General features: G+C 40.2%; 1 protein-coding gene across 5 annotated transcripts in view; it reads right to left on the bottom strand.

Moving 5' to 3' along the window:
* Positions 1-12,760, bottom strand: part of SIPA1L2 (signal induced proliferation associated 1 like 2) — a 235,123-nt gene that overhangs the window by 61,911 nt on the left and 160,452 nt on the right. For all 5 annotated transcript variants that reach the window (XM_034949114.3, XM_034949112.3, XM_034949111.3 and 2 more), the window contains 2 exons: positions 6,809-7,385; positions 2,856-3,130 (listed from right to left, as the gene is read on the bottom strand). In XM_034949114.3, the coding sequence (XP_034805005.3) occupies positions 2,856-3,130; positions 6,809-7,385 (852 nt within the window). The remainder of the gene's footprint in view (positions 1-2,855; positions 3,131-6,808; positions 7,386-12,760) is intronic.

The raw sequence follows: 12,760 nt of genomic DNA, 5'->3' as shown, positions 1-12,760 counted from the left end.
TAGGCTTAAAGCCTTCATGACCTGCAGAAATGTGGGTGATGGGTGTGCCAATTTTGGAACGTTGCTACTAGGCAAATAGCTAATTCTAATCCTTCTGGCTAAGGTTAAAAGACAGTTATTACAGATTAATTGGGAAAAAAACCCCTGTATGTTTAGGGAATGACATTAATGAGACTCCTAGGAGGCAAGGGCAAAATCTTTAAATAAATATCTTGCCTAGTTCCATTAAGAGAATTTGCATTTAAAACAAAGAATTAATTATGTGTAGACCAAGGCAGATAACTGATTCCTTAGAGGAAAAACATGTCCTTGGATAAAAAGATAACAGCTGCTGGAACTTTTAAATTGTAGTTTTTGTTTGTTTTAGCTGAAAAACAATTCAATATTTCGTAGAAAATTCTATCCTCCTAAATTATATTTCTAAATACCAAATATCATGACAACTTTACCATTTTTATTAAACAGATCTCTTGAAAGCTTTAAAAATTTCTTACTAACAGTAAACCAAAACTAAAAATAGGCAAGAAATGTTATTTTTTAACCCAAAGGAAGCGCAAGGTAACATTTTTGTCCAATTCTATAGTAATCGGCTGCTAGGACAGATAAAAGACTTGATACAAAGGCAGATAAAAGACTGATTCTTATCTTAATAATTAAAAACCTGTATTTCTACTAAGGAAGACAGAAATCTTACTGTATGAAAAAATGTCTAACAAATGCTGGAAAATTTACTATAAAAGAATTTTACATATACAGTACTTTAGCTTTTAAGGCCTAAAGGATTTGCCTTTTGTTATTTCCAAGACTCATTTTTAATAAATTAATTTTTTATTTTCTTTGGACTCATAGCAGTACATGTGATTCATGGGACTCTGGAAAAGCAGATAGATTCAACTAGGCAGAATCAGGCAAGGCAATAAGAAACATCTTAACACGGGACTGATACTCTACAGAGAAAACTTAGTTTCTTAAATCCTTATTTTATAAACACACTGGGCAAATACAGGAAACAAGGCCACAGAAAGTGAGGCTGGAGGCAAATGGTAAGATAACTAATAGAGAAAGATTTTTGCAAGATTTTGCACATTAACCATAGAGGAAGACAGTGTAAGTGGCTTTTTTTCCTAAAAGGAGATCATGGTTTAGCTGATCTATCCAATATGGCAGCCACTAGCAACACGTGGCCAATTAAATGTAAATTGATTAAAAGGAAAAATTCGTTTCCTAAGTTGCACTACAGTTCATGTACGTAATAGCCACATGTGGTTTGTGGCTACTGCTCTGAACGGTACAGACACAGATCACTGTAGAAAGTGCTAATGGAGAGTGCTGGCTTAAAGGATGAAGAAAGGAAACAGAGAAAGGAGAGAGTATGACCTAGGTTAGTAAGTCCAGAAAGTAGACCCAACAATCCTACTATCTTTGGATAATCAGAATTTATTTTTTCATATGAAAGAAATTAAAATGAATATGCTAAAGTTTTATTTATTATTATTATTTGAGATGCAGTCTCACTCTGCCACCCATGCTGGTGTACAGAAGCACGATCTCAGCTCAGTGCAGCCTCGACCTCCCAGGCTCAAGGGATCCTCCTACCTTCCCCTTCTGAGTAGCTGGGACTATAGGTGCACAGTACTGCACCTGGCTAATTTTTGTATGTTTTGAAGAGATGGGGTTTTGCCATGTTGTCCAGGCTGGTCTCAAACTCCTGGGCTCAAGCGATCTGCCCACCTCGACCTCCCAAAGTGCTGGGATTACAGGTGTGAGCCATAGCGCCCAGCCTAAAGTTTTATTTTTTTAAATTAAATGTGTGGGGTAATTACGCTAGAAGGTTCTAAGTGCTTTACATACATTACTTTATTTCATCTTCATTGAAATCATAGGAGGTAGGCAATATAATAATCCCATCTTACAGAGAGTAAGTGAGACTTAGAGAGAGTGTGTGAGTTGCCCCAGGCCACACAGCAAATTCCTGGATTCCAAGCATACTTTGTCTCTCAAAAGCCAGAGCTCTTAAGGCTGCCTGTACGAACTCCATTTGGGAATGAAGATAGAGGGAAGGTGCTCTAGATACTACCACCAGTCATGCATTAACACAAGTAGTGGGCCACAGCCTCAATAAACGGCTCCTTCTTAATTAGCATTCTTTCTCCTTTTGGCCTAATATTTTATGTTGGGCATGATTATTTTCTATTAGTAATGTAATAGTATTGCTTTCTAACCCCGTTCTTATCCCAGCCCTCCACCTATCTGCCTCTGAACCTTCCAAGTCTAGCCGTTCCTTTTCATCTATTTCTCCTGACAGTTTATGATAACGCCCTGAACCAGTTCAACATCTCTCAAGCTTCAATTGAGAATGGAGTATTTACCACACAGAGTACCTGTGCTGTTCCAACAATCTTTCATACCTACAACTATTGGTCTGTTAAATATTTTTTAAATAATCAATGGCTTCATGTTATGGGAAGAAATTTCTAACTGAATAGTTAAGTATTTAATGTGCTCAAGGCTGAGCTGTGATACAGAATTATTTCCTCTTAAATATAAGAGGTCCAGGGGAACCAGGCAGGTGCTCTTCCCCTTAGTTCAGAATAGCTCAGCTTTAATGTAGTCAATGTTCCATTAAAATGCTTAGCAAATTATTTTTTATCATCTATTACATATTTTAAAGCTCCTTTTCAATTCCTCGAATGAGTGACATCCCAACAACATTGTACAAATGAGTGACATCCCAAAACACTGTACAAAGACACACTTGACTGCATTTTCTGAGGACCTTGCAGGAGCACTGAGGACAGCCACCTGCTACAGAGGCAAAGGAGGAGTGAGCATTACTTGGGCCTCCCACACCTTACCTTCGGGGCGAGCCGTCATCATGGGGCTGGATGATGACCACCTTCACAGTCACAGAAGTACGGAGCAGGTCGATCATCTGCTCGTGGGTCAGAGTGGCCACGGCTACTTTGCAGATCTCCACGAGGCGGCTCCCTTGGCGAAGGCCAGCCTTCCAGGCAAAGCCAAAAGGTTCCACATCTGCGACAATTCCTTCAAAATTCACATGGAAGCCAAGCTGGCCCAGCCCGTTCCTCCTCAGGGTCATTTCCACAGTCTCGCAGCCTCTCGTCACTATCTAAGGGGGAAGGAGACTGTTAGAGATGCCCTTCCTGCCCAAGCTGCCATGGGGCTCTGCCAAAGGTGCACGTATGGGCCTCCATGCCAGCCCTCTCCCTTGGGCCCTCGCAGCCCAGCCTGTCTCTCTCTGCCTTTTCCTCAAACTGTCCAAGTGACAAGACAAGGACACATTTAAGTTCAGAGCTGATCACAATTAACATTTGCATCAAGTGCAAAGAAAATAACAGAAGCAAAGCAATGGTTTCATTCTTCATTCTAAGTCATATCTGTTCTTGATACAGGTGTCCTGCTTTCTTAGATGTCACTGACCCAGAGCTTGAGAGCTTCAGATGGGCTCAGATAATTCCCGTTTTTCCTTTATTAGGTAAACTGACTTGACTTTTAAGCATATAAATCCCATCGTTCTAGATGGATTTTTGCAATGGAAAACCTGTAAAGACTTTGTGGACCATTACAAGTTTCAACCAGCAAGCACTAAAAACCATGAGACAATTTATTCATCCCAAGCAAAGAAAAACACCCCAAAGCACTTGAAAGCTAACGCTTAAGAGCCCACTCTGAGGTTCAGGAAGGGCAGTGGCAGAAAGTCAGAGCTTTAGGAAAACTCTAAATGTTCTCTACGCACCAGCCCTGGGGACATACTGTGGAGTGTTCTGTCCCCTAGGGTCCTTCTCTTGAGGACAGACAACTGCCTATGCTTGCCTGAGTGGTGAGGACCATTCAGATCCATGGTGGGGGCAGGCCAGCCAGACTTCTTGGCCATCTGTTCACAAGGCAAGTGTGTAGGATGGTGCTCTGGCAGGCAGCAGACAGACCCTCTGTGCTTATGGGCTGCCTCTCCTCCACTAGGCCTGTCTCCTGGGGGCTGAGGGCAGCCCCAAGCAATGGAAGCCTCAGTGTATGTACCTTACTCAAGAGTGAGAGAGAGTCAACAGCAGTTCCACAAAAAGGAACATGAAAGAAGAATGGTGGATTGCATCCCACTTGGTACATTAAAGCACCACTAATGCAGCCCTCAAAAGCACTCACCGAGCATAGTTTACATCCAATGAAAGAAAAACATGGGCTCATTAAGTATCATCCGATGACTATGACCTCACCTATCTGTGGGAATTTCAAGTTGGGAGGTATCATACTCCTATCCCCAAAAGCCCAGAGGCAATGTATGAAGTTTCAGTTTAATGAACGCTCCATTTCTATGAAACATGCTCTGACTACATAGATACCTATTTAATAAGACCTATGACAGTAAGTACAGCTGTGGGACTGGGGCTGGTTCATGTATCACCACTGTGTCTGATGTTTCCATGGTTACCACAAGTGCACACAATGCCAATCAGCTTTTCCCAGACAGGCATGACAGTTCACGACTCAGCAAAATGCGGAAAGGGGACTGCTGGTTTTAGTTAGTGATGACGTTTTAGAATATTGACGTTTCTAAAGTCATGAACTGAAGTAACTAAAACTTGAAGAAGTAGTTCTGTAATATGCACAACACAAATCAATTTTGGTCACTTCTTTTTCAACTTTGTTCTAAGCAATCCTATCAAAAGACGACACATAAGATGTACCCAGCCTTCTTTCAAATATCAATGCGATTATCAGGTGAAGTTTATCATCCATGTATCAGGCTGAAGAGTTATTGGCTGAGCCTTTCCAGAGTCCTCCAGCTCTGGCTCTTCTGCTCATTTCCTCCAATCACCTGCCACCTCCCCTACTTTGTCTTTTTGCTATTTCTTTATCCCCTCTGTTTATTGCTTCCTAACATCCCCAAAGTCTGAAGTAAGGTGTTCTCCATGTATTTGGACTTCTTCCATGGACCCAATTATCACACGAAAATTGTAGTCTCCAAGCCAGGACTGGCTATGTAATTTGTGGGGCCACATGCAAAATCAAAATGCGAGGCTCCTTATGAAAAAATTAGTAAGAATTTCAAGATGGCAATGGCAGAGCATTCAACCAAGCACGAACTCTTCAGAGCGGGTCCCTGTGCAACTGCATGGGTTGCACATCCATGAAGTGAGCCCTGCCTGGCCCTCTAGGAACAAACTCTCATTCTGCTCCTGTACTGTTACCTGCAAGACAGACCCTTTAGTTCCACTTTCCACCACCTGAGAATGGATACTGAGTTAACCATCTGCCAAACGGGCAGGCATTCCCAACATCTCCACTAAGACTGCATTCTTCTCTTTCTTCCCATTTCTGTTACTACCACTCTGTATCAATCCTTACGATCTAATCCCTTCAACAGTCTTTGGTCTGGCTTGTTTCCAACAGCTCATGTTGCAAGTCATCCTAGACGCAGAATATAATTCCTAAAATATATTTGTAATATTGTGCATCTTGGTCACACTGACAATACACTTTTCTAGGAAAATAGGATGGAGTCCATCGAATAGCAAATGTATAAAAGCCCATGTGTAAATATCCAGGGAAAGTATATTTTTGTGGTTGGTGAAGTGGTATTTGTGTTGTATTTTCAGAAGCACAGATTATAATGATTTGGTGGATATGCTAAAAAGAAGTATTTGCAATTAGCAAAAGCAGAATGCATCCAGAGACTCACCAGTACAATTCAAGTCAATTCTCTAGGTATATAAACTAATCATTTACTTAATCACCCCAAACTCTTATCTAGGCTTGCTCACGTATACCTGATAATACTGTTGAACACACTGAGGCCCTTTACTGTAAATAGAGTCCACAAATAATGAAATTACTTTTCCAAGGCTAGCAGACACTGCCCTGATTTTACCTTCTCTTATACATGGTCTCTAATAACAAAAGGGAGGAAATATTTTTGGTGGGAGGAAAGGGGGCAAGAAATGGATATAATTTCTCCTTTTCTCATGATCCATAGTGAACTAAACCTTTTCTAATTAAAAAAAAAAAATTACATCCCTCTTGGGGGAAGATTTACACACAAGAAATTCTATTGTCAAAGCATGTTTTTTTCTTATATTTCCAAAAATAAAAACTAGAAGTAGTTTGATTTATTCTTACTACTTTATTTTATATGCTCAAACTAAAATCTGATTCTTACTTTGTTAAAATTGGGAGCAGAAACATGACTACCGAACACCATGGATGAAATATAAGGGTTTTGCACTAAAAATCACATACATGAAAATCTTTCTTAAGTCTAACTTTTCAAAAGCCTTTCTAAATTAATGCGTAATTCTGAAAAACTCCCTTAAGAAACTGTGGCTCTAAGATTAATAATATATTTAATCTGGCACATTAAACAAAAATACCTGCTGTATAAACATGCAGGGGTGAAACTGCAGATAGGACTCGTCATTCATACAGTCAACAGCAATCCTGTTGTTAATTACCCACTGGGAAGGTATGTTATGTCAGCCTCCATAAACAGACATTCTACCCAGACACTTCTGTTTTTCCTTCAAATGCTACTAAAATACATCTCAATGTTCTCTTTTGCAGGTTGGCTTAACTTTTCTTTTCCAATTGATTTATGATGGTTGCTTCTCCACCATTCATGTATTCAACAACTCCCCAAAAGGAACCAGCATTTAAAATTAAGCTCTGTATCTGTAAGAAATAGTAATGCATTCCCTAATTGGTATAATCATGGTAGCAGTTCCCCAGTGAAAGTTATTTTGAATCTGGAATTGAAAACATAAGGATGGCGGGAAAATAGAAAACATGTACTTACTACTAATCGCTGAACAATTTCCCTGATGTCTTCAGCACAGTTGTCTACCGAGGACAGGAGGACACATTCTCCTCTTTCGTAAAACACTTTGATACTCACTAATCCAGATGTCCACCCAATCACATCCCTGCAGGAACAGTTGAATACAACATTCTTGGAATCCTTTTCAATCAACATGATGAACTCATTGGAGATCCCGAGAAGACATTCGATGTCAGCAGACTGGCCGAAGTCCCGGGCTATCACGTGCCACATGATGGCCCCAATGCTAAACAAGTGGGCATCCTTCCTTGGCTTTACCTTCTCCTTTTTCTTCGCACCCAGCGTAATGAAGCTGAACTTCACAGAGGTATCCACGGTGGCGGTTGTGACAAAGTTCTCCGCCAGATCTTTCAAGTACTCCTGCCTCGTTCGAGTGGCCATTGCTCGAAACTTTTCTGATTTATGGGCTGCATTTTCTGCATTGATTACTTTGGCTAAAAGGAAGTCCCGGAACACGGCTGACTTTGGAAAAGTTACACCTTTGGGAATCGGTGGGCCAAATGGTGGCACATCTTTTGATCTGGAAACTCCAACACTGAGGAAGTAAAAACAGAAACAAAATGAGATGAGCTATGATACCATAATATGTATCTTTCCGAATTTGACATATATATATACATATATATATATATACACACACACACATATACATACACACACACACACACACACACACACACACACACACTTTCAACTTAACTGGTTTATTCTGCAAGTTCTTGTTCTCCTAATTTCTGGATACCCAGGGTTTGTTGTTATTGTTGTTTAAGCAAAATGTTTTAAACTTAGTAGACAGGAGGTGTAATGGGCTGAATTATGTCCCTCTCAAAATCCACATGTTGACAAGATAACCCATAGTTCCTGGGAATGTGACACAATCTGGAGAAAGGACCCTTAAGGAGGTGGCTGAGTTAAGTGAAACCATTCGGGTGGCCCCTAATCCAACTGACTGGTGTCCTTATAAAAGGAGAAAATTTGGGCTTACAAAGAGACACCAGGGATGTATGCACACAGAAAGAAGACCATGTGAAGACACAAGGAGAAGACGGCCATCCATAAGCCAAGGGGAGAGGTCTCAGGAGAAACCAACCCTTGCTGACACCTTGATCTTAGACTTCCAGCCTCTAGAACTCTGAGAAAATAAAAGTCTGCCGTTTAAGCCACCTAGCCTGTGGCATTAGTACGGCAGTGCTACCAAACTAATACAGGGGGTAACACATCCACAGCATGTGGAATAAGCAGGTTGGCACTCTATAACTCTGTGGGGCTGGTTATCACTGGGAAAAACAGTAACACTTCTGACCAAAGTGGGTTTAGCCCACGTTAGCTGCATGGGATTCAGTGACATGGGACAGAGTGATCATATTTACAAGAGCCAAAAGTTTTAAGTGTCACTTTTTTTAAAGGAAATGCTCACTTTACTTGATCACATTTTGAAAATCTAAATGAAGGTTTTATGGGAGCAAAGTTTTAAGGGATCTTAGGGACTGAAGAGATCAAATGCATAGTGTTAATAATGAGCACCGTAATCTATTAAAACCAATAACGCTCCCCTACACCAGAGAGTTGCTTTAGTTATCTCATATCCTTTTCTGCATAAGATAAATTATACAGTGGACTAATGAATTAACAAAGGAAGGATTGGCCAGGTGCGGTGGCTCATGCCTGTAATCCCAGCACTTTGGGAGGTCGAAGCGGGTGGATCATGAGGTCAGGAGATCGAGACCATCCTGGCTAACACGGTGAAACCCCGTCTCTATTAAAAATACAAAAAAATTAGCCGGGCGTGGTGGCGGGCGCCTGTAGTCCCAGCTACTCAGGAGGCTGAGGAAGGAGAATGGTGTGAACCTCAGGGGCGGAGCTTGCAGTGAGCCGAGATCACGCCACTGCACTCCAGCCTGGGCGACAAAGCAAGACTCCGTCTCAAAAAAACAAAAACAGAAACAAAAACAAAAAAACAAAGGAAAGATTAAGACGAGTAAGTGAATGAATGGATTCTGTATCACTGGCAGCATTGAGAGCACCCCAATTACTGAGTAGCTACCACAGACCAAGAATCTGTATTAATCCCACAGCTGCCCAGGCTGATGTTGGAGTAAAGAAAGGAAGCAATCTTTGTTTTGTTTTCATCATTGTGGAAAATTCTAAAAAAGGCAAATTAAGGAATAAAAACATTCCATCCAAATCTGTTCTGTCAGATGCAAACTCCTCTTCTGAAATGTGGTTGGTTAGACTTTAGAAAAATCGCAGGCTAACTTGTGCTTTAATCTGCAACCTCTTCAGCAGAGTTAATCACCTGTAGCGGCAAGACAGACAGGTGGCTAGATGGGTCCTTCACTGATATGAAAGGGAAGGAATGACTGCTTTGCTTTGGGACAGATACACCGAACTCATCAATAGCACCTAGTGGTGCTTTATGGTAGTATATATACTAGACCAGAGGGTATGTGTGTGTGGGAACTTGACTTACGGGCTTAAATGAAGGAAAGGTCCTTAAAAACATCACAGAGGTTGACGCTGCCAGGGATCTACATCAGGTGTGGCCCATTTTCCCCTCACCACCATCCTCAGGATGGCCATTCTAGACTGGGAATTAATTTATCCCCCACAATCCCCCATGTTAACTCTGGGACAGTGGTCCTAAAGCTACCTGTTTGGACTTGTGATTAGTCTAACCACATCCTGTGGCTTCTCTTCTCTACACTGTCAATGAGCTCAGAGGGTCTCTCTGTGCACTGCAACCTACCCTGCAAATATTGGGTACGATAAACCAGTGTATCACCGCTCCTAAATTTGGTTCTCTCTTTCAACAATGAGTACAGATTTCTAGCAGTATTTTACCCATGGAATGCTGAGGCGGCCAAATGTCATCTGGCACTCCAGTGCATTACTTCTTTGCATTAACTGTGTAGATCTCATGCTACCCTCTGAGTGCAGCTTGCATGCACTTAAGCTACAATGTCAGGGGAAATTTCTTGTTATCTAAATATGCTCCACTGTGGTGTCACATAGTAAATAAAAGAGACATGGTGACTCCATTATATATTAGAGAAATTCTTTGTGTATCCAATTATAGACCCTAATATCTAATTGCAGATTCTCTGTACAACGTATGCCATATTCTTGATCAATAAACTGTATTCTTGCACATCTCAAAGTTGTACAAGAAAAGCAGCAGAATGTAAGCATGGCTATTCCATGATTGTTATGATATTCTGGGTATGGGAATCAATTAGAGACCCTTGGTTACAAAAGCTCATAGGATCCTTAACATTTCAAGTAGGGTCAAGTTCAGAAGAAATATTCTTTTGCCAGATTCAGATAATTCCCATTGTGTGGAAACGAGATCTTACATCAGAGCTCCTTATTTCATCCAAATAACTCGATAGCATTTATTAATGATTTAGGGGCCTTAGATATTTAAGGCCCCTCCAGTGAAAGCAAACAGAAAGATAAGCATTCCTTAATATGCACATGAAAGGGTTTTAACAAGGCCTGCTGGCCAAAGGACAATAAAGAAAGGTGTGAGGAGCAAACTGGAGTCAGGTAACTCCCGGAGTCAGGGAATCCAGCTCTACCACCTCCTGAGTGACTGAGCTAACTACACTAATCCTTCAGTGCCTCCCTGCCCTCATCTGTAAAATGGACGGTAAAATAGTATCATACCCAAAAGCCCATTGTAAGGGTGATAGAAAATAATGCATGTAAAGCTTTTATTACCCAAATTGTTGCTGTTACTGTCACTATTACTATCATAGTAGTTGTGTTAATAAATGATTTAACCCTGTCACCTAATTTTTGTCAGAAGATGTTACATACTAGATTTTCTAAAAAATGGCAGTCATCATTTTCTGTAGATATCTCTCCACTTTTAATTCACTCTTAGCTACCAAGCCTTTTCTCATTCCGTTACTGAGCATTTTGCAAAGAGTTTATCTTGGAAAGTACATAAAAACATAAATCCCTGGCAGTTGGCTTAACATTAGCTACAAATTAAAGAGTCTTTTATAAAGAAATAGGCAATTTGTTACATCCGCTTTTTAAATATTTTCAGGCTAAAAGCGAGATGTTTCGTGGGGCTCTGGGGGTGTTGCCTCATTTCTCCTAGTTCCAGTGGACCCAGCATAACTGCTCGAGCATTCTGCTGCGCTCATGGGGGAGGCCTGACTCCCTCTGTAGGGTGGGAGTGTGGTCTTCTGCCCAGGCAGGTACACCTGACAGGCTGCACGATTGTCATTAGAGAAGGTGATCTCAACCGCACAACCCCTTCCGACAGCTGTAAGGCCTATGAATTGGCATTGGTACCGTGGGTCTGCGTCAGCAAGAATACGCTGCCACTCAACACCCGCAAAAAGCTCAGGAGAAAAACAGCTTTCACGGGAGCTTGCCACTCTGGATTAGGACATAGCAAAATTTAAGAAGACTGTAGAGCTGGACTATACCATTTCCTTGGAAATTATTTTAATAAATTTATTTCTCCATTGGAATATTTAGAGGAGTATCACATGAAACAGACCAATAAGGTGTTTTTAGAAAATGTGGGCATGCCAACCTTATTTCATGAGATAGAGTAAGGACAGCTTCATAAAATGTTATGGAATTCATGTGACTACAGGATTACTCAAGATTATTATTGATTCTTCGAGAAATACTAGTGATGTTTTTAAGCAAGATCAACGAAGCTGATGATGCACTTCCAAAAATGTTAGGCACTTGAACTGATGTTGCATTTGAATCTCATTAGTAAAGGTTAATTTAGTAATAACAATGTGGTTTCTTAAAAACCAATGACTCCATCTCTGAATGATTGGCATATGGTATCTTTATCACAGAAAAAATAAGGCAATGTACTTTGTTATATGTAAGAGATCTCTGTGGTGTTTTCAAAAACATTAATTAAATACGTTCAAAACATTTAATTAGATTCAAAAACATTTTTTTCTTTTAGGTTTTCTGGTTTTAATTAAACAACTCAGTTTTTTAATTAAACAGAGTTGTTTAATTAAAACCAGAAAACCTAAAAGAAATAAATTGAACAGGTATTGCCTATCTTTACAATTTTTTGTGCTAATGAATTACCTCATGATATAAGCATAAAGGTAGCAAGTAATTTAAAATACTCAATTTGACCTAAATATAGCCACCCATAAAATAACACCGAATACAATACAATAAAGCCTTATACTTCAGTTTTCCCAATCCAATTAGGAAGGTTCATTTTATTCTTCAGAATTACCATTCGCTGGATGAGCTCCCAGGAAAAAAAGGCCAAATTTTTTTTTGTACGAATATTATCTATTTTAAGCCTATCATTTGTATAGAGTAGATACTATATTCTTCCAAATATCACTTTTAAAAAGTAGTTCTGAGCATTTAGGCCAGTGGTCTTAAACCCAGATGTGCGTAAGAATGACTATGGAGGGAAGTATAGAGATGACAGGTGTACTGCATTAGAACACAGCACAGCAGAGCCATAGACTAGGGCTATGTTTAATAAGGCGACTGGGAAGTAAAATTCAGGGTAAGAATTGATGGTTTTCAGACTTTGTTCTAAGATGGCTTGGGCATCTGTAGGGTGGGATGTAAAATGGCAACTTCTCAAATACAGACTAATTTCTCTTGTGCCTTTAGGAAGCAAGCTCTGTAGTCTTCACTTTCTTACAAGGAATAGTCGTGTCTCTGTAACTAGGCCCAGTGGGCAGCTGAATTGGCAACTACTGTTTTAAGATGATAAATGAAAATAATCTTGGATGAATGTCAGGAACTCCAATAGGTGTTTTACATAATTTAAGCTATTTATTCATCATAACAACATACTGAAGTAGGTACTATCATTACCATTATCTTCAATATTAAGATGAGGAATCAAATGTTAAGAAAAATAAAGTAAGCCACACAAAGCCCTATGAT

The sequence above is a fragment of the Pan paniscus genome, chromosome 1, assembly GCF_029289425.2.
Source record: "Pan paniscus chromosome 1, NHGRI_mPanPan1-v2.0_pri, whole genome shotgun sequence".
Lineage (NCBI taxonomy): Eukaryota > Metazoa > Chordata > Mammalia > Primates > Hominidae > Pan > Pan paniscus.
Note: the sequence above shows the minus strand (reverse complement) of the source record. Positions and strands in the feature narration are given on the sequence as shown.